Genomic DNA, 22083 nt, shown 5'->3' with positions numbered 1-22083 from the left:
GACACCCCATCATCACCATCCATTGACCAGGTGGAGCCATATTCTAGCACAGCACAGGTGCAATTTGATGAGCCAGAGGCCACAGGCGGGGTGCCCATCCTCAAATACAAGGCTGAGTGGAGAGCAATAGACGAGGAAGTGTGGCACTCCAAGTGGTATGATGCCAAAGAAGGTAAGTTGGAGAGTCCCGGTTTACTTTAGAATGATGACTCTGGGCACACGCTCACCCCTTGCGTTCACCAGATGCTGGCACCCTGACTGCCCATTTGAGTAGGGTGCACACCACTCCCCAATACTGAGAGAGGCCAGATGCCACCACCTGCCGTCCTGTTGATGTTCCTATGCTGCAACACCATCACCGGCCCCCCAGACTTAGGGTGTGGTCACATCTCATGTAGAGTTATTGGCCTTCTGCCCCCTGGTACTTCGGAACCTGGTTCGTGACCCTGGCAGGATAGATGAGGCCAGCTCAGCCACATGCCAAGCGGAAGCCCTGCTTAGGTGCTGGGCACAACCAGAGGAGTCCAGTCCCCCCCTGCTCTGCATATTTGGGTTCCATGTGCTTCAGGTTCTCTGCTCTCACCCATCCAGTCCTGCTTGGGTCTATTCAGGGACTGCCCTGTAATGAACCAAATAAGCAGAGCCAACCAGACAGGTCTGCTCTTAAGTCAATCCTATGATATATTTCCAAACCACAGATTTGAAAAATGACCCTTGGATGACTGCAATTTGAAGTCTCTGAGCTCGGATCATCTTTCCCTGAGGACTGAATATATTTATGTCTAACTCTCCCTTTGGGGTTTAATTGGAATAACTCAGTGAAGTAGGTTTTGTTTCTGTAGAAATTTTTAATCCTGGAAATGAGGGTAGAATTGGGAATGGGCTAGGACACGGTGTCATAGCAATTCAGAGACATCTTCCAACCCAGTTGTACTGCGCATTCATCCTGCCAGGAAACTCCTATCGCTCCTTCAGCTTTTGGGAGGGCTGGGAGGACTTTCTGGGTAATCAGGATTAGAGCTAGAAGAAAATGATCCTTTACCTCCCTGACTTCCCCCCTGAAACCTCATACCAAATCTGTGGCTTTTTTTTTCTAGTTAACTTTTTTATTGTGGTAAAATATATTTAACATAAAATGTATTATTTTAACCATTTTTAAGTGTACAGTTCGGTGGCATTAAATACATTTACATTGTTGTGCAACCATCACCACTGTCCATCTCCAGAACTTTTTCATCATCCTAAGCTCAATACCCATTAGACAATAACTCCCCATTCCCTCCTTCCCCCAGCCCCTGGCAACCACCATTCTACTGTCTATTAGTTGACTAGTAATAGTCTCTGTATAGTTGACTCTTCTAGGTACTTCATATAAGTGGAATAATACAACATGTGTCCTTTTATGTCTGGCTTATTTCACTTAGCATAATGTCCTCAAGGTTCATCCATGTAGTGTGTGTCAGAATGTCATTCCTTTTTAAAGCTAGATAATATTCCATTGTATGTATCGACCACATTCTGTTTATCCATTCATCTGTCAGCAGACACTTGGGTTGTTTCCACATTTTGGCTGTTGTGAACAATGCTGCTGTGAACATGAGTGTACAAATATCTATTCCAGTCCCTGCTTTCAGTTCTTTTGCACATATATCCACAAGTGGAATTGCTGGATCAAATGATAATGCTCTGTTTCATTTTGGGGAGACCTGCCCTGCTGTTTTCCATAGCAGCTATACCACTTCACCAATAGGCTTTTCCTCCTTTGTGACCCTTTTCGTATTTTCATGACAGCCAGCATGGAAGGCATCGTCACCATCGTGGGCCTAAAGCCCGAGACAATGTACGCGGTCCGGCTGGCGGCCCTCAATGGCAAGGGTCTGGGCGAGATCAGCGCAGCCTCCGAGTTCAAGACTCAGCCAGTCCGTAAGTAAAGCCCCCAGCCTCTTCCCCTTGGGGGCAGCTTTTTGTCTTTCAGATCCCTCTGCTCACGGTGGTCCCACCTCCTAGTTCTCTCGCCCTCAGTGATGGCTGATACCCAGTCCCTTTGTCCTCACTTTCTTGAAGGGCTTGGTGACACCATCATAGCAGCTGGTCCAGCTTGTTAGAAGAACAGCCAGGGAGGAAAACCACTAACACATGTTATTAAAGACAATAGGAAGAATCACGGCCGCGTGGTAGGGAGGCATTTGGGGAGATTTGCTTTTTGTCACCGGGCCCTAAGCACCTGAAGGAAGACAGTAAAGGCAGTGACAGTTGACATAATTAGTTGTGGGATTTTTGATGCAGCAGAGATATTCAGTTATAGGAAAACGGAGCCTGCTGTAGGATATATGAGCAGCAGCAAAACCCCAATAAGGCAGAAGGGAAAAAAATGGCCTCTGACCTTCCTGCTCCTCCTCCCTTCCCACACCCAGAGCCCAGTTGGGGTCTCCCTGGTCAAGGCCTCTTTCAGGAATCGCTTCTTCCTGATCCCATTCAGGGTTGCAGCTCTTGTTTGTCTCCATCACTCCCTGTTTCCTTAAACCAGGCATGCCTTACTTTTCCCTCCCTTCCCACACATAGCCAGGCTCTGGGTGAGCCCTGGTCTAGTCCTGTCCCTCCACAGACTGGAGTTCCTGCCCTGGGAGAATGATGAGTCCATTCGGGTGAAGAAGATGCTGTAGCACAGACTTCCCCAGTGGTCACAGAGCTCCCTGGGCCCTCTCTGACTCCTGGGATTAAAAAGCACACGGGGGAATCCTTTGCTTTCTTCTCTCTGAAGCCAGGGGCCTGGGAAGTGATCCCCTTACCTCTTCCCAGAAGTAGAAAGCCTGTCTCATCTTCCTCGTGCAGGAATTGCTTCTTTCTGGATTTGAAGTAATTTGATAATTTGAGTTTCCAGCTCCGTGTGTTCTGCGGATCCTATTCATTTCTTTCACATCTTATTTTTTTTTCTTGGGTCTGTCTCTTGTCTTTTCTTTTCGTCTGTGTTCCATCCATGGGATATGCAGATAGCCCTCTTCCACGTAAGTGCCTCTTCATACCTCATTACCTGTTTCTATAGTGTTAACATCTGCTAGTTCTAGTTTTTAATTTAGTTCTGGTCCCTTTTGTCCCCTAGAGGCTGAAGTAGATGATATCGTCCGGGCCCTAACCACACTGACCTTAGTCTAGTTGTGCCCTTGTTAATGTCCGTAGGTTACTCCAAGAGGCTAACACTCGTCCTGTTTTAGAGCATGCAATTTTTGTGTCTTTTGAAATTGTGTTTATTTATTAATTTCTGTGTGTGACGATTACCCTGTGGCAACATTTTGCTGAGCCAAGCATGGCGGAGGTGTGCAGAGGGTCTCTGAATAACAGGCTATAGCACCGTCTCACCTTTAGATGGGTTGCCAGAAAAGTGTGGCTGGGTTGCCACAGCCTCGCCAGGCCTCTGTTCAAAATCCCTTCATGGGCACAAGAACCCGGAAGGATTTTCACATTTGCTTTTAGGAGGTGAAAGAACTGAGCTCACTGTCTCTCGCTTTTCTGTCTGGCAGGATGGTAGCTGGAAGGTTCTAAGGAGAATGGGTAGGGGAACCTCATGCAGCAGTAGCTACAGTTGTAAAGAATAGCATGAACTTGGGTTCAAATCACGGGTACATCCTGCAGGGGAGTCAAACCCCCAGTTCTGGTCAACTCTGTTCTCTAGCACTAGGTTACTTGCAACGTGGATTTCCATGTTTGGGAAAACTGACCAGCTACTTAGTAGCTCTACTGCCAAGAATGCAGAGAGAGGGTGATTCTCCCCAGGAAAGACACCTTAATCGTGTAAGCTGTAAATAGTGGAGCTGGGAGCAGGGGTAACAGGAAGCACGCCTGCTGTTCCAGGAACAGAACTGTGCTCTGGTCTCAGCCTGCATAGATGCTCCCCAAACTTTGTGTCCACTGAGGCTCAGCTTCTTCCCAGGCTGAGCTCAGAATGGTGGAGGGAAGTCTTAAGCTGCACACTCTTTTCATAAAAAGCTCCTAGCTCCTGAAAGGCACTCAGGGAAGCTTATCTTTTTGAAATTTATTCAGAAATACTGCAGCAACAGCAGAAACTAAGTAGCTCAGTGTAGGCATTCTGAGATTTCGAGCAAGTGCTAAATCTACTCTCTCAGCAGAGTTGGTTCGTGAATGAACCAGTTCTGGAAGGATTCAGAATCGTGTGTGGGGTGGAGCTGACAGCTAGGACTGACAGCTGTGTGCTCTGGGTTGGCAGCTCAGCTCTGCCCTGAGTGCATTCAGAGGACACGAGGGCACCTTCCTCCTGGATCTTTAACCTGGTCTTCGGGTGTCCTCTCCTCTGGATTTAGCAGTGAACGAAGGCCGGCTTAGTTATATGACAGAGAGGAAGGCTAGGGTCAGGCCTCCTTCTGAGTGTCTAACCAGTAACGGGGTTTTGAGTACTGAATCGGAGGAACTGGGTCTTGAACTTCAAAGGTCATAAGCGGTTTTAATTCACTGCCAGCCCAGCCTTTGTTAAGGTGAGAATTTTTTTTTGTTTTAAAAGCCAACATTTAATTCTTTTAGAAAAGGAGACCTCTAGATTTTATTGTTTGTTGTCTGCCAGTATGAAGATGGATAATTAACCAAGATTCCGAGAAGTCCTTTGGAAAATGGTGGGGTCAGTTCTCTATTCCAAGTCAATCGTGAGGGATACAGCAGCAGGCATTGCTAGTGTCATGAAAGGTCAGTTTTCTCAATCACCTAATAAAGGTATGGTTTAAAGAATTAAAAAGCAAACTTCTTTTAGATAAAGAGAATGTGACACAGTTTTAGAGTTGAACGTGCCTTTTTCAAGGGCTTGAGCGGGGTGAGAGAATATCATGCTCTCACTAAAGTTGGTTCTTATGGACTTTCCTTGCACACTTATAGCCTTCCAAGAGTTGCTGAAGTGAGGATATTCGCCCCAGGGGTATCCTGTCATGCCTAGAGCCATCCTGAGAAAAGGTTACAGTTGGAAGGAGGATGCCAATGCTTGCCACTGCCAGAACAAAACCCAGTTATTGCTGCTAGAAAATGAGGATAAGTTTTAGGAAGGACCTTCTCTGAGTTCTCACTCCCATTCCTTGAAAGACACAAAGGCTGTCTGAACTTGAACAAGATCAGCCATCAGTTTAGCTGTGGGCTTACACCGAGCCCAGGAACCAGGGGTGTTGGTTTCTGAAGCTGGCTTACCTTGCCCACGGACAGTGCACTCCCCTGCTGTGACGTCGGGGTGCAGGTGCACAGCCTGCTCCTGTAGCACTGGAGGTAGGCGCTGGGTACACCCCACCTCCAAGGAGGAGACGGTATAGGGTCAGCAGGGGCTGGCACCCGGGGCAGAGTCAATGCTGCCGGCCCCTCCGGGTTGGGAGGCATAGGGGAGAGCCATTCCTCAGCACTTGAAGTTTGTTGAAATGTCTCAATATTAGTGTTGCTCTCATGGTTCCTTAATAGACCACTCCACATTTGGGGGCATGAATATGTCAAAACAGGGATGAGAAGGTGAAACTAGCCAATATCTCAAGGACTCCTGCTTCGGAGCGGCCCAATTTGAAAGTCGGGCTTGCCTGTTGGGAGGTCCCTTTGTTTCTGTGAAGGCAAAGGAAGCTGTGGCTCTAATGGGACAAACGGAATTCCAACCTGGGAAAAAGTCCCTGTTTCATGTATTTTTAGGCCAGGTGTCTGCGTGCTGTCAAGAAACTCTTAGGTGGAAAGCTCACAACCTCTGTTTGCCCTGAGAGGGGCTGCTTCCCTCTCAGAACTGCTAAAGCCCTAAAGAAATGATGTGACAATTTATTACGACTCTTCCCTCCACGAATGAACCACACACCTTCAGAATCTCATTGCCTGAATGTTACCTCTTCATTTGCTTCTGTACCATGAAGCGACATAGACAATTTCTTTCCAGGTATAAAGGTTATAAGTGGGCCTCTACTTTTTAAAAGAGGCATCTTGAGACTTTTGTGTTTTCAGTTTGCCCCCTAGGTGGCACATGGCAAGTATAAGTTAAAGCATTGTAATATATTGTGGTTAAAGCACATAAAACCCTATCCCTTTGCCAGAATGATATGGACAATCATGCAAACAATTCAAGCCAAAAAATAAATAAATAAAAAGGAAAAAAGGAGAGAGAGATACACTTTTACCAGAATTAACCAGGCTATCAAGTCATGATGAGCTAGTAGCCTGTCTTGCTCTGATTCCAGTGACATTGTACTCGATGGTTTAATGAGGTACCCTCATCTGGAAGGTACGAGAAAGACAGAACCATGAGTGTCAACGCAATGTTGGAGATACAGTGATGTTTTTCCAAATTTTTATACAGCTCTCAAAGGGGACTATGTTTTGTGATTGCTGATGGGACAACTTCTGAATATTTGCCAGTGAAAAACTAAAGATCCATTCAGTGTCCAAAATGTCTCGGACGCACCATTTTAAAGGTTCTCCATGCAGAAAGTTGGTTAGCATTAACTTGGTTAGTCCCGGTCCCTCGAACATTCCCTTTCTCTCGAGGGCAAGAATAACACTCGATGTTAATTTGCTTTGCCCTCTGTGCACACAGCAGCAGTCAGAGCATCACATTTCATAGGGTTTGGAGGGCAGCAGTGGCTGTCATACCATCCAGGTGCCAAACCATCCCGACCTCACCCAGTCACAAACATTAAGGAGGATGGTCGTTTCTGTTTCATTGAGACCTTGAAATCAGAGAGTGAGACACACCGGTTTTGCTATAAATACGTGCCATCCATGTGGGTATATGCCTATATATACACACATGAAGAGGTAGGTAATGGCAAAACCAAAGTGCTTTTCCCCTTTGCTGCTGGTTCACCTTAAGCTGGGGTCCAGGTTCCCTTCCCTCCTGACACCTGATCCTATGGAGACAGCTGGTCCTGCTGAACTGGCTCTTTGTTTCCAGGCAGGGTTGGAGGCCTCTGCAGCTGTTCCTGGCCCAGTCCCTTACCTGAACGGCAGGGCCTGGCAGGCGCACAGGCTCAGGGTTTGAAGTCAGAGAGGCCCTGCTCTCTGCTGGGCCGCCAGCCACCTGTTCTCACGCATGGGGTTCTCCTTCCCGCTTATAACTCGCTTCAGCTTCTCTTACTGACACCCCCGGGTTGCCTCTTCCATTTTTCCCTTCAGTATCTGTGTGCCTCGATGACCTTTTTTTTTCCTTTTTTTTCACCTTCATTTTTCTTTCCTCAGCGGCTCCTGCTAGCTCTTCCACCCCTGTTCCATTGTCTCATCCAGATAGTGAGTATCATTTTCTTCATCCATCTCTGCAGGTTGCTTGCTCTCTGCCAGCCACAGTGGGTCTGCCTCACGTTACCTCCCTTACCAGGTGATAATTCCACTCTGTTAGTGGAGAGCAGCACCGGGTTTTAGAGAAGCAGATGAGAAGTAGGCACAGGTCCACTCAGATTCACGGGCGACAGCTCTGCCCACAAGAGGAGGCGAGTGGAAAGCATGGCTCTGGACAGAAAACCCCGCAGACAGGCTCCCTGAGGCTGTGGCAGCCCCAGCCCTGTCCTCGAGATTCATAGTGGGCTGATTATTTGGAGAAGCCAAAGGAATTTCCCAAGAAAAATGTCTGTTCTGCAGGGTCATAAGAAATGTTTGGGTCGTTGTGTTTTCACCCTCCATTTTAATTGGCATAGTTTGATTCAGACATTGAAATTAGAGAGCGAGGTCTGTAGCTTTTGCTTTCTCCATAAATGCATATATTTCTCGTAAATATTTGTGGGAAAAGAAGCAGTGTGTCTGCTTGCAGATGTGCCTGGCTGTAGACACATTATTTAACCCTTTACGAGGGAGCCTTGTTTTTTCTCCTCTATGAAACACAAGAAGTAATCGTACCCCCGCCCCCGGCACATACCAACAAACCTGGCGTTTATCAAGCTGTTTGCCCACCTAGGAGCAGTGCCAGTAAGCCGGCCGCTGTGTCGCCTGGTCAGTCTCAGGCTTTGTCACCCTGCCTGAGCCTCACTCGTTTACCACCTTATTTTATTCGGCTGCCCTGCCCTGAGTCCCCGGGCGCAGGGAGAGCTCCGGGCCTCCCACTGTCCGGAGTGACGAACCGAGCACTCCAAAGGGAAAGAGCAGAGCGGGACAGCTGCTGAGTGAGACCCGGGTGTCACGCCCGCATGTGCTCAGAGCAGCGACAGTGCAGCCGGTGGGGCTGCCCAGCTGACCCTCACCCCTTGGTGCCTCAGAAGCCCTGCCCCTTGGGAGGAACCTCGGGAGTGATTCAAGCCCCAAGCTCAGAGCCCTTTGTGGCACCTGCTTGACTTGGAGACAAGCCCGCCTATCCCACGCACTGCTTTCCAGGCAGTGGACTGTAGCAGCAGGAATTCAGGTTTGGGGTCCAGGTTCAAATACCAGCTCCACTACTTCTGTATATAACTCCATGACCTTGAATGAGTCACCCCACCTCTCCGAACCTCACACTTCTTATCTCCCAAAGGAAGGATAGATTCTACTTACTCTATAGGTATTTATGATAATTAACGATTAAGTACGAAAAAACACAAAACAGTGTGCAGCACGTAGTAGCTGGAATTGATAGTAAGACTAAATGAGGGTGATGTTACTTCTTGCTGCATGAGAGTAATTTGTCAGCAAAATCACTGATAATCTCTTTAAAATATCTACATTCATATTGATAAATCAGAGAAGAAGGAAATGAGAATACCTGTTTCACCATCTCTTTTTTCTTTATAATAATGCCTTAATATGTATTCACACACATAGATATGTATTTATAAATTTAATTTATCTCCGTTCCCTCTTTCACCTTTCTGTGCCCTTTCCATCCTTCATGTTTCCATAGCAACCTGGCCTCTTCCTGCCCTTGCCACCACCAAACCATCTAGTGAGTACAGAGCTTAGCTGCCCTGGGCCAGACTGCTGCTTGTGGCAGAGCCAACTCCTGGGTCATAGTGCTGTCCCTGGTTCCCCGCTCCCCCCCGCCCCAACAGAGTGCTGAAAGCAACAGTTGTGCATGCACGGAGGCTCCTTGCCTGGTGTGGGTCCCTAAGCATGCTGTCTGCCTGGCCAAGAGAGCAGACCCAGTGTCACCAAAAGAATTGGGGTGATTCTTGAAGAAAACTCTGTGCACAAGGAGACTTTTCCAAATTTACCCACAAGTTAAAAAAACAGAAAATGTTTAGAGAAATGCTGAGGAGACAAAAGGAGAGCATCTCGTCCCAGCTTTCATTGTCTCTCCCCCTCCGACACACACACACACACACACACACACACAGGCTAAATTAGAATAGCTAAAAGACTGAGAACAAGGAGGGAAGGAATAGAAGCTGGCTGCCCGGGGAAAGGGAGAGGGTGAGGAAGGAGGGAGCCTCTGCTCCCTGACAGCGTGCCCTCCTTTGCCTCCTGCAGAGTGTGGAAGTGTGTGCCCCGAACACGCGGGGAAGGAGAGAGGCTTCTAGCCTCCCTCGTGCTAGAAAAATTATGGCCTCAAAAAGCATAACCAGGCTCTGTCAAGTTTGTGTGCTGAAAGTCTATATGAAAGTTCTGGAATTCATCTCCTGATGGCCAAACTGTACCATCTTTTCCATCACGGAAAACGTTACACTTCATCACAATCTGTAACATGTTCCAAGCTAGTCTTTATAACGCTCTGATGAAGTGGGCTTGTGTATTAGGCCTTAAACTCCCTGACAAGTCAACTGGAATGTGTGTGTGTGTGTGTGTGTGTGTGTCCACAGCTGTGTGCGAGTTTTAGATTTTATAATACTTCTGAGTGCACAGGAAAAATGACGTGCGTCCCATTAAGGGTAGTCAGAGCAGAAGGCAGAAAGCAAGAATGCAAAGTACAGCTCCCGCTCCACTCCCTGGGCTAGGGTTTCTGATACATAATTGAACAGAGAAGAAAAGAGTTTCTGCGTGTTGCATGAAGTGGTTCTCTTTTCTACTGCAGAACATAGCTGAGGGTCTGCTTTCTTGGTGTTCTCACTGTGTGCGTGCTGCAGTGAATTTTAATTCCTGATGCTTTTGAGGTTACATTTTGTGAGCAGAGCAGGCGACAATGAGCTGTGCTCACATGGGTTTAATTCAGGTGATGGGTTTCTCTGCATTTGGAAAAGGAATGAAATTAACAGCACCCTTTCATCTGCTAACAGCCATGCTCCAGTCCTTTGCAGCTTGAGTGCAGTGTGTGTGCCGTGCAGAGCATAGCGGGAAAAGGCTACACAATGCATTTGCACAACTTGGGTCATATTTAAGGTGTCTCACTGTAGGTTGGTCTTCTCTGGAAGGAAAATAGAATCTTGGATCCAGATTTTTCCTTAAGGAGGAATTAGGTGTCTCTCCCCTGACATAGGTTTAATTTTTAAACATCAGTCATTTCTGCCCACAGGTAAAATGATTAGCAGTGACATCCAAAGAGAAGAAAGTTTGAGTCTTCTTTATTTTGAACCACTTGACTACTGACCCAAATTGTAGGTCCCACTGGATACTGAGATAAAGGAAAGACAGTCACGATTGGGCAGCAGCCCGTATTTAGCATGAACATATTTCTCAACTGTAAGGCAGAATGGAGCACATGTGAATTGCAGTGAAACTAACAGCAGAGTAGCTGGAAGCATCCAAAAATCCATCAATCATCAGTCAGTCAGTAGGGTTGAATATAAATAATGTCTTTTATTTTTGCTTCTGTGTGTGTGTATTGATTCATTTATAATTATGAATGAATGAAGGTAGCCTAAGTAAAATTAAAGGAGAAACTGCTCAGTTGTCTATAATCCCTGCAGGCACCCTTGGTTGGAATGTGCCAGACTCTGTGCAGTGTCAGACAGTGAGAAGCAAACACTCTTATCAGCTCACAGTGGCAAGGGACTGTGTCACTTGGTTGAAGCATTTCTCTCGAATCATTTTTAAACATTGGTGTGCTTTGGGCAGAAAGGTATCTTCACCTTCCTTCTTTGCCCTCCTTCTCTCTTGGCTCCAACTGGTAATAGCCAAAACGCCCCTTGGCCTGTGCAAGTTAAGGTGGGAAACCCAAAAGGCCTTTTGATGAAGCAGAATCACTCAGTAACAAATCGGATGTAAATATAACATAGGACAAAAAGGAATATAGGCAAATCCAAACAAGAAAGCTGTTTTTTTCATTGTAAAAATCAAACTCGTGTCTTATCCATTCACCGCAAGTCTAAAGAGATAACTGTATCCACAAATGCCCGAGCATGTGTTTAATGTCAAATTCTTAGCTCATTGAGCCAGGGGTTCAGTTTCTGCTGTTTAGTGTTGACAGAGCTATGGTCTCAGCCTCCGGAAGGAAACCTATTCCCTATATGCACTGGCCTCTTTTTTTTTTTATTATTTTGTTAGAATCTTTATTATACTACTTCATGGTTCTTTACTTAACTGTTCTTTTCATTGAAGTATAGTTGCTGTGCAATATTATATAAGTTACAGGTGTACAATATAGTGATTCACAATTTTTAAAGGTTATACTCCATTTATAGTTATTATAAAATATTGGCTATATTCCCTGTGTTGTATAATATATCCTTGTGGCTTATTTTAAACCAAATAGTTTGTACCTCTTCCCCACTGGTACCCATTGTGCTAAGTGAAATAAGTCAGACAGAGAAAGACAAATACTGTATGATGTCACTTATATGTGGAGTCTAAAAAATACAACAAACTAGTGAATCTAACAAAAAAGAAGCAGACTCACAGATGTAGAGAACAAAGTAGTGGCCTCTTCTTTTATATGTGTCTTGATTGGGGTTATCTCATGGTGGCCCCTAGGATAACATGGGTAGACGAATACGGCAGTGAGATGAGATCCCTGGCCACCTTCTCTGCCTGCATCCTCCAACCCTCGCTCATCCCACACCCGCCTCCTCATTGCGCCAAAGGAAACATGAAATGACTTCTTAATGTAATGTAATATTTTGTTCTTCCAGGGCACACGGTCTGCGCCTTAAAAATCATGGGACTCTTCCTTCATGACCATGCTCTGTTTCATTGCCCTTGTTTTCCAAGGATGCCGAGACATTTCTGGAATCTGTGAAGAATAACTTGCCTTGTTCTTCTCCTTCAACAGTCTCCTGGATTGACTTTGACATCTGGGTCCTGACAGAGACACCTCCCCATTTCAAAACAAGTTTCCATGCTCCTTGATGTGGTATTAATATGCAGTGTTGCAGCTGTAGCTAATGCTTATTGGTGTTGTTAACCAAATGCTCTTTATGATTTGTTAGTCTTCTATTTCCAGGCAGTTTTACTGCCCTTCCAATGTTTCCTATATATGCTGCTAATTTAAGTTAATTTCTCCTTTTATTTAGTCTGTGATTTTGTTGTTGATTTTTCTCCCTGCCCATTGTTTACATCAGTTTTTAATTTTTTTGTATTTTCCATGTGATCTCCTCCACTTTCCTTTCAACCAATCATGTGCGTGCGTATCATGTGACTTTGTCATGTGGCTTGCATGGTGCTGATGATGTCGTCCACGCTGGTGAACAGAAGGTAAAACTCTTTGTTCTGATTAGTGAAATAAATCTGGGACCACAGCCTGGCACGTAGGGCCCACTCATTTCTTCCTGTCTCAGATTTCCTAAGCAAAGCCATTTGAGAGATTTCCTCTTGTTCTCAATCAATGCACATCCAGAATTCATCATCCTTCGTAGCCTTTACGTGACAATTTGATACCATGACAGCCTTTGGTTTAATGGTTTGCTTCAAGAAATTTGGCTACGGTAAAATCACTTTAGTCATGGCAGAATTTGCACCTTTGAATTTTCACCAGATAGCTCGTAAACATTATTTCCCAGAAATCAATGTTGCAAATGAGCTTTATAGCATTGTTGTTTAATTTTTGTAGTTCTACAAACCACAGTTGCTCTAAAATGTCCCATTTCCATGAAAACATAACATTGCTACAGAGAGAAACGTATCATTCCCAAAGGTTGTATTTGCTCAAAACCAATGAGAGAGTTTCATAAAATTCATGCAGATTGAGGACTTTCTGAAATGAGAGATTTAAGAATTTGTAATTAGAGCAGTTTGGCTGTGATGGCCGAGGTGTCACTTTTCAAGTGGCCCACCTCCCACTCTGGGCAGGAGGGAAGAAAACTCAAAGCAAAAGTCACTTGACAATTACCATGACTGGAGATCCATGTAATCCAGAAGCACACAATTGACCCTTGCAGCAAAGGCAAAAAAAAATTATAACCTAATTAAGCGCACAGGAGTGACAAAATAATTAGTTAATATTGTGACTGTCACAACCTTGTAAAAACATTTCTTATTTACCATGAAGAGTAAAGGAAGCCTCTGCTCACCACTTCCCCCAGTAAAATCAAACACCCATTCAAACCTACCCTGGGAGTCACATGCGTGACTAACTGAAAATTTGTACTTCACGTCACAACCTGAGACACACACGGGCTAAACTGATTACAAAAGTGAAACTAACACCAGTAACCCCCCCCCCAGGGCGCCCGTGCATGCAAGGGGTCCCCGGCGACCTCGCTTCTCTGAGAGCTGACTGGGCGACATCCACACGAACAAAACCATCGGCCGTTCGTCTCGCATGTGCTCTGTCCCTGGTCTGTCCTGTGTCCCGTGCACCCCACGTGTGTGAGCCCTGTACGTGCCACCCCTCGCCCTCCGCATTGACCCCCTCTGAGGACTTCAGCTCTCTGGGCATGGCCACCGTGCCCCAGTTTAGTCCCATTTACAACCAGACTCCTGGACAGGGTCTTGGATGGGAGGCATCCTCGTTTCCAAAAAAGGAGATGTTTAACATTTACATCGTATGAAATAAAGGAGGGATGTCCCCAAAGCAGGGAACCTCTACAGTGCTAAAAACTTGGACCTAGCTTAAAAAATTATCTTAATCTGTGAGTCTTAGGGGAAGAGGAAAGAACATTGGGAACCTATGATTATATAAACTCCAAGTCCCACACACAAAAAAATGTGGTTTCATTATTTCCCTGAGGGAGACAGGCTCTTTTCAGACTTGGGGTGACTGCTCAGAGGCTGAACCTTTCCCCTGAAAGCTGAAGTGTAAGCAGATATTGGGTTGAAACCCCTTAGTTTCTTCTGTAAAACCAAGTTGGGTCATTTCTGTGCAATGCTGTGATTCAGAATGAAGCGCAAGGTAGAAGCTCATTCACACCTCTGAGGAGAGATCTCTTGCAGACATTTTAAGCAAGGCCAGAAGTGTTTGAAGGTGTTTCCCACAATTGCCCTAGAAACACACCTTAGCAGTGGTCTTGGCTGTCAGTAGAAAATTTGGCCAGCACTAAAAAATCACCTCGGGAGCCTGTGGAATTCCAAAACGTGATCACCCCCTCATCAAACCACCCCTCTCCTGCCATTTGCAAGGGGGCAGACAGAGGATGGTTACGCAGATGAGCAACAAGCAGCAGGAAATGGCCTTTAATAATAAAATTGAAGGGAATGGAGAAGCTGGAGCAAATAAAATTTACAGAGGAGAAAAATAAATCTTAGTTAGGGATGGTTCCTCTGGGCATTAGTAAGGTTTCAGGTGAGTTAAGCCTAATGAAGAGGGTTTAAGTGAACAGTGGGTTGGTTGTATGCCCACAATAGATTACATCCAGTGTCCACTACCCTCTGCCCCCACAGCCCCCGCCCCGCAAAATTGCCTACGATGTGATTAACATATGCCAGGTGTCTGTGCACCTTTGGTTTCCATCCAGAAGGAGATGAACACAGGCATTGAGCACAGCCCAGGGCCACTTGGCCCCTGAGCCCACAGAGCTCTGCAGGGAGGGGTCCAGGGCAGGGAAGCTCAGACATCTGGCCCAAGGGCACAGGCATGGGTTTGTTGAGAGTGTAAATTTGAGCCCCTGATGCCAAAGTTTATTTCTGGTATCATGACATCACATAACTGCGGGTCCCGCTTCCTCCATGCCTCCATCAGCTACCGAGGACTCTGCATAAATGGGACACCCTTCCCACCAGCATGTATGTGATGAGATGCCCCCTGCACCCTGCTGTTCATGTGCTGCATGTTTGAGCATGGATCCCTCCCCACTCATTTGTAATGATCTTTTTTTCTTTAGCTACTGACACTGACTTGTACTAGGAAATGCTGATTCTGATGAACTAAACCCTTTAACACCCACTCTTCCTTCTTAGATTGAAAACTTCACTAACCATCCCTTCCGCCCCCCCTCCTTTATTTTTTACAGCTGTGTGTCTGGATTGCCACGGTCTTTGGCAGGTCGACATAGACTTTTCACCAGGGGTTCTGCTCTAATTGCCTTTATTCCTAAGGATTCCCAGCACTGGTGGTTACCAGGATAGAAAGCTAGCATGAAGGGACCAAGGCAGTGATGTATATCAGCCCGAATCCTGTGGGCATGGACCACGGGGTTCAGAAAGTGCCCGTTTCCCTAGGGTTTACCAGTATGAGGGCTGAAACCTCCCAGGAGCCTCATACTTCTTAATAACGAATCTCACGTCCATGAAATAGTATTGGAGATGTTCACGCACCCACCTTGTGACCTCGGAGGCAGGAGCCAAGTTAATTGTTGGTGATGGCAGTTATTTCTGTCTTAACTTCCTCAGCCTGGATCAGCCCCCATAACCACAAGCCATACCTTCATGGTCGTATTTTCTTTTTAGGGTGATGAAACAGAGATAATTGATCAATGAATCTGTTGGTGTTTTCATGACACCCATGAGAAGGGAGTTGGTACTTTTGTGGTTCGGTCTGTCAGAGTTCATTTGTTGCTGTTTAATTCGTCCTCGGTGCTGCCAGGCCTCCCCCCCATCCCCCGCCAGCATGCACTCCCATTCACAATTTCCAAGAAAACTCGCGCTGGGAAGATTTGTGGACTGGATACCTCCATGAGCCTGGCCGCAGAGAGACAAGCATCCTTTCTCTGTAGAAGTGGGGGACCTGGCCACACCCATACCGGCTTGTTCTGTACCCCAGCACTCCCGAGAGCCAGGGACTAGGATGGCATAGAGTCAGGTCATGCTAGCACAGCAGATCCTTAACAATTAAGAGACAAGCGCTCAGGAGAAAAAGAACGCTTTACTCCAAAGGCCTGATCTGGGGGGAGCGATGCTCGAGACAAATGGATGCCAGTCCAAGCACTGCGGGCTGCTCTTTGGGAGTATTGGAAAACCACCTTAGACTAGAATAGCCATGTAGGCTGCCAAAGAGGCATCAGGGAGATGTTGAGGGTCCAGGAGTGTATGTGGCATAGATCACATTCGTCTGTTTGACATTAGGGCTAAGAGGTTGGTCTGAGGAAGGAGAGTTGGTGGTCTAATAACTAAGTCCTGATTCCCTTTGGTAATTTGCTGATCCCATAAGGACCAATCAAACTTCGAACTTCTTGATGTAATTTTAAATGTTCTTGAATTGGAAACATCAAGCAAGCGTCATATCAGAACAGCTTAATCATACATTTTGGACTTTTAAAAACAGTTTCAAATTGCTTATAATAAATAATCAGTAAAGGGGAACAGGCATTAGGAGAAACAGAACGAACAGTATTTTTAATGCCAGACAATCCTTTTTGGTAGTAAAAGATTCTAATGCAGGCCCTATAACCATCATTGGGTTCTTCTCAGATGCACCAAACCCTGTGTGGGTCCTGATGGGAGAGAAAACAAAGTGGGTGAAGACAGAACCCAGGTCCAGCCTGTCTCAGCCTATTGGCCCCTCAGCATTTCATTCAGAACATACAACTCTTGGTCCTTGGGCTTTTTGAGTGAGAAGTAGAATATTGTTTTCCTTCCAAAATTCATAGTTGCTGTTCAAAGGCCCTGGGTTTGTTAGAATTTTTGTTGTGGAATTCAGATATCCAGCAGTAGTTTTCTGGTCCCAGGGCTTCTGCTGACGAGGAGAAAGACATGAAGCTGACTCTGATTTTAGGGCCAGTAGCACCATAATTACAAAGAAGAACCTGCAATCTACATGGCCAGAAATACACATTTCAATTACGGTTTCTAAGGGGAATTTATAGGACCTGCCAGTAATATTTTTGACTGTATGCGGTCTCTCTGGTACATTCTTTTTTTTTTCTTGCATACACGATTTACATTCTTCTAGAAAATACCAGAACTGCCTGATATTTCATATTTGTTATTGACAAGGTTTATTTTTACGAATACCACTGTTTTAGTCTTTACATAAAATATTTAGGGAAAAAAATTTGACTCATGGCTGAAGCTAAACTCAGAGGGTATAATTAACCCCAGGGGTTTTCTTGGAGCCACCTGCCGATTGCTGCTGAATTGCAAACCAACATTTACAAATAATTACAATATTGGTTTTGCTGAAATTGCCCATAATGATTTCAATCAGAGCAGCCATCTCAGAACAGAGTGTATGCTGGGACCCTCTAAATAATTTCCTCTCTTAATGTGTTCAATAAAGCAGCAAGCCTCCTGAATGCCAGGCCCATTTCTTTGGTGTCAGCCCCCTCCCTCCTCAGGCGTGGCTGGAACATTATTTTTTCAGAGAGCTTAGGAAATCGTTTCTTTAACCCCATTTCTAATCTTTAAAAAAAATGGCTGCCCGTAAACATTTGAAGATGAGTAAGACAACTGATTAAACAAATATTGCTCTTTCCACATCTGTGTGTACTTACAACAAGTTGCATGGCCATATAGTTGGTCCAAATCTCTATGATATTAGTTGAATAGGATCATCCTTTAGAAATACTGTCATAGGAAGGGTTAGAGTTCTGTACAAGGGCCCCACCATGCAAAGAATTGAATAATAATTGAATAACTAAGTTTTTTCATTTGGCAAACAAAACCTTGTCTTAATCACCTTTGAAACGCGAAAGCCTAATGGACTACCCGGTACTTAGTATGTACTGAATGTGCACTTGATGAATAAATTATCTTTAAAGCACTCTAAATGATATGATATAAAATACTCTAAATTCTATGAGAAAGCAATACACATCAGAGTTACGTGGTAGTCACTCAGCTAAAATGGTGGCAAATTATAGTGTTCTAACTTCTATAAATGTTAGAACTATGTTCTAACTGTGGTATAATTTTTAGTGGTTGCCCTGTGATTCCCACTATATTTTTTCTGAAACAAATCCAAAAATAGGACAGCACCTTCATCAGGGCTCTTGGTTTTTGCAGGGATTCCTTGGCTAGATTTTTGTTCATATGTCTTTGAAGACTCTTGGGGTCTTTTTTTCAAAGACAGGAATTTTTTGAGATAACTTTTTTAAAATTGTAGAAAAAATGGGCATCTCTGTGCCTAAGTGATATGGAATTGTTGAACTTGCGGTGCATCTCCCTAAAATTGACTGAACATCCTAGATTTGGGGTTCTGTGTTTTACAGCATCATGAAAATAGCCAAGGTGTTCTTGATAACTCATCCTAACACAGTGACTGTCACAGTGTCACGGTGATATCAGAGTGAGGAGGAGCCCTCGGGAGCATCTGGTATTTTGCAAATGTGGAGACTGAGGCAGTGACCTAGCCAAGGCACTAGACACCCTGAGCTCCACTGTGGCATCCTTAGCATTCAGTTCTAAAGGAAGCTTCACAACATCAGAGAAAGCCCCTTCTAAGTAGACACTCCCCCCAAAGCAGGGTTCAGTGTTTTGTGGTGTTGATTCAGCCTTGGAAAGCCATACAGCTCAAATCTGAGAGAAAATAGTAAGGAAGGTACAGACAGAGCAGCCCCAGTGGAATAATCTCTATTTCCCTTCCTAGGAGGCCTCGGGGGAAGGACTAGGTCCTTGCCTGGTGGGTGTGTTGGAAGGACCGCCACCTCCTTCCCTCCTTCTTAAGGCAAAGAGACCATTAATCCCAGAGTCAGTGTTGCAGTTCTGAATACAGAAAGTTATAATGATTAATGTAAGTCTTCATTCAGTCCAGGGTCACCAACATCTCGTTTCACCTGGGACTAAGGGTTTGTCCATGGTAAAGGACTTGCAGTGCTAATGCCTGGAAAGTCACAGGCTAACCAGGACGAGGTGGTCACTCTAACTGAGCAAGAGAGTAGAATTTGTAAAGTTCTACTGCATCTCCTATTCCGTTGTTCAGCATTGTTGAATCTACACAGACCTCCTTCCCTGCTCTAAAATATACTCCACTTTGAATTTCTTTTTGGCACTGCATATCTCTAATGGTATAAGACATAATTGAAATATTATCTAAGACTTAGAATGGTCCAAAAGAATTTGAGACGCGTACGCACCTTGACATTATCTAAACCAAATCTCTAAGTATTTTCCACTGAGTAGTTGGTGCTGGTGGCTAGATAGTGGCGTAAAAGCAGGACAGGTCTTTGCCTGAAGCCCATTTATCTTTTAGTTTTTCTTTTTCTTTTTCCTTAATTACTGATTGAAGAAAACACATAATAAACACAAATTTTCCTAAATACTTTATCCCTCAGACATTAAGATTATACAGCCTCCCTGTTGTTGCTTTTATGTGTCCCCATGACTAGTACATGTGCACCAAGATCGCCTTGCCATCCTGTTAATTGAGCTTCCAGGTGGTGTGCGTGCTGCCGGCCCAGGCCGAGTAGCAGGGCTCTCGTTAGCTTTGTCTCTGGTTCCTCCTTGCCTCAAAAGGAAAAGTAGGTTCCACTGTAGGTTCTCAGAGTAGCTGGGTGAGGAGGGTGAGCTGGACTGACCTTACCAGCAACCTTCTCATTAAATTACGAACGGTACACTGTGGGTGATGAGGCCCAAAGCCTGGTGACAAGCCTCCCCTGGCTCTCGTTATCCCATGTCTGTGACTCTATCTTCCAGAGAACAAGTGAGGGCCACCCACCCAGAAGGTAACTGTTTTATAGGCTCTCCAAATTTTCTGTCTGAGGTCATGAAATAGATACAGAGATGCTTTCCACAGGAAGTACAGGGTTCCCAAGTGTTTTAAATCTTCATTTTAACTTTTTATAACAGATGTTCTCTCATCTCATTGCTTTCAACATATACTAATGAAATAGCTTCTCTTTAAGTAAATCGGCATCTTCCTGAAGAACCGTCCCAGCCCTGGTAGTTTGTCACATACAAGCTTATCTTTCTTCTCGACCTTGGATTCAGAGTTCTACTGCAAGGAAAAGAGAAACATTGACTTTTTTCTGTTGAGAAATGCTAAAGACATATTTCCCTCTCTCTTCTCACAAATAAAAAGACTTTAATGATCGTTCCATTAATACAAGGTACCAAGGATTATCACTCAGGCTGTTGAGCCACAAATGCAGGATACTTACAAGAAACTTGCCTACAGCAACTCGTGCTTTACTTAATCACAACTGGAAACTCGTTATTTTTTTTAATGAATCTAAGTAATAAAATTTAATTCATACAAAGATGGTCACAAGAATGCAGCATCATTCCACCCCAGTTAGGGATTAGACCACTGGGATGAATCATATATCCAGGGGAAAAAAACTGGGCTGCTTTGAAAAATTATTTGATGGGTGTAAGTTTTCTCCTTAAATGCTTACATTTTCCCCTATTTCAGGCTGTTCCTCAAAATGTACCAGGTTCATAAAAGTTAAATCTGCAGTTGTAAGAGCAGCTAAAAGAAAATACAAGCACATGACAGAAAAAAACAAAACAACACTTCTCTCTAAAATGGTGAAAGGACTATGCTAGTAGGGAGGCAGTTTCCCAGAACATTCCCAAAAGGCGTTCTCAGTTTGGGCTAAGTCTGAGGCATCCAACTGGAATTCAAAGTTTTATATGCATTGCTTTTTAACCATTTGAATTGCTGAGAAAGCAAGAGGCCAGCCCCACCCCATCACTACATCCCATTCTGATGGATTGGATTTTCATTTTGTGGATGAAAATGTCATGCGAATTACGTGGCTGTTTCAGGGGAACCCAGTGCACCTAAGCTCGAAGGGCAGATGGGAGAGGATGGAAACTCTATTAAGGTGAACCTGATCAAGCAGGATGACGGCGGCTCCCCGATCCGGCACTACCTGGTCAAGTACCGAGCGGTGAGTGGCCTCCTTCCCGGGCTTCACACCACCCTGCAACCCTGACACCTGCCTTCTTGGAGCAGCAGCGTGCAAAGCCCAGGGGGGCAGGGGCAGCCTCTGTGCCTGGCAGGTGGCTCCTGGGTCCAGGTTAGGGTTTTACATTCCAGGATTGACTTGCAGCCTTTAGGTCATGTCTACACTGAGACCATTTTTTTTTCAGTCCCCTATTTTATATTTTTTAATTGAAATACAGTTGATTTACAGCACTGTGTTAATTACTTCTGTACAGCAAAGTGACTCCATTATACATATATATATATATATATATATATATATATATATATATACATTCTTTTTCTAATACTTTTTTCCATTATGGTTTATCATAAGATATTGAATATGGTCCTCTGTGCTACATATAGCATGGATAAACACACTGAGACCATTTTAAAACCTCTAAAATGATTTTGGTGACGACAAATCCATACCATGATTGATTTTTCTGCTTCCTAAATTATTCTACGAAGTTATCTTGCCATCACCCAGTACTTTTTGCAAATAACATACTGATATCTGATAATCACACTTGGATAAAGTGTGTATCATAGGCCAGGCATGCAGGCCCATGATCACATGCATTTTTTTCTCCCCAAGAACCCTACGAAGTTGGTCTTAATGATTATCCCCACTTTACAGAGGAAGTAAGTGAGGCTTATGCAGTCAGTGACCGTGTGACTCATACAGCCAGGCTGCCAGGGTTTGAATCCAGGTCTGTGTGCCTGAAGAGATGGGGTGCTTAGCCCCCGGCCTGGACTGCCTCAGGTCCTAAACCAGCTCCTTCCCTCGCCCCACCCCCAGTGCTCGTGCAGCCCACCTGAGCTGTTGTCACCCTGCTGTCCGGCTACCAGTGAGCCTGGCCTTAAGCCTTTTCTTCTGGGTTTGCCCACCACCCATCTAAGATTTCTGACATTCCACCTGTCATCCCCGACCCCCAAACTGAAAATCATCCCATTGTGGTTTTTTGGGGTTTTTTTGGTTTTAGAATGACCCTTGGCCATTGCCTTCCACAACCAATTGCTGAGAGGTTTAGAGGCAGCCTCTGAGCATTGGAAATAGCCTCTTGCTAGGATTTCTTGCCCGTAGAAAATAATGAACTTGAGAGGAGTTTTCTTTC

General features: G+C 44.9%; 1 protein-coding gene across 23 annotated transcripts in view; it reads left to right on the top strand.

Annotated features, from left to right (window-relative positions):
* Positions 1-22083, top strand: part of LOC103004072 (neural cell adhesion molecule 1) — a 314527-nt gene that overhangs the window by 272273 nt on the left and 20171 nt on the right. For 9 of the 23 annotated variants that reach the window (XM_057552832.1, XM_057552824.1, XM_057552831.1 and 6 more), the window contains 6 exons: positions 2-172; positions 1792-1923; positions 2991-3005; positions 7192-7239; positions 8816-8857; positions 20803-20927. In XM_057552832.1, coding sequence (XP_057408815.1) covers positions 2-172; positions 1792-1923; positions 2991-3005; positions 7192-7239; positions 8816-8857; positions 20803-20927 — 533 coding nt within the window. The remainder of the gene's footprint in view (position 1; positions 173-1791; positions 1924-2990; positions 3006-7191; positions 7240-8815; positions 8858-20802; positions 20928-22083) is intronic. The other 14 variants (XM_057552836.1, XM_057552829.1, XM_057552843.1 and 11 more) reach the window with 4 other exon arrangements.

The sequence above is a fragment of the Balaenoptera acutorostrata genome, chromosome 9 (genome assembly GCF_949987535.1).
Source record: "Balaenoptera acutorostrata chromosome 9, mBalAcu1.1, whole genome shotgun sequence".
NCBI classification, from domain to species: domain Eukaryota; kingdom Metazoa; phylum Chordata; class Mammalia; order Artiodactyla; family Balaenopteridae; genus Balaenoptera; species Balaenoptera acutorostrata.
Note: the sequence above shows the minus strand (reverse complement) of the source record. Positions and strands in the feature narration are given on the sequence as shown.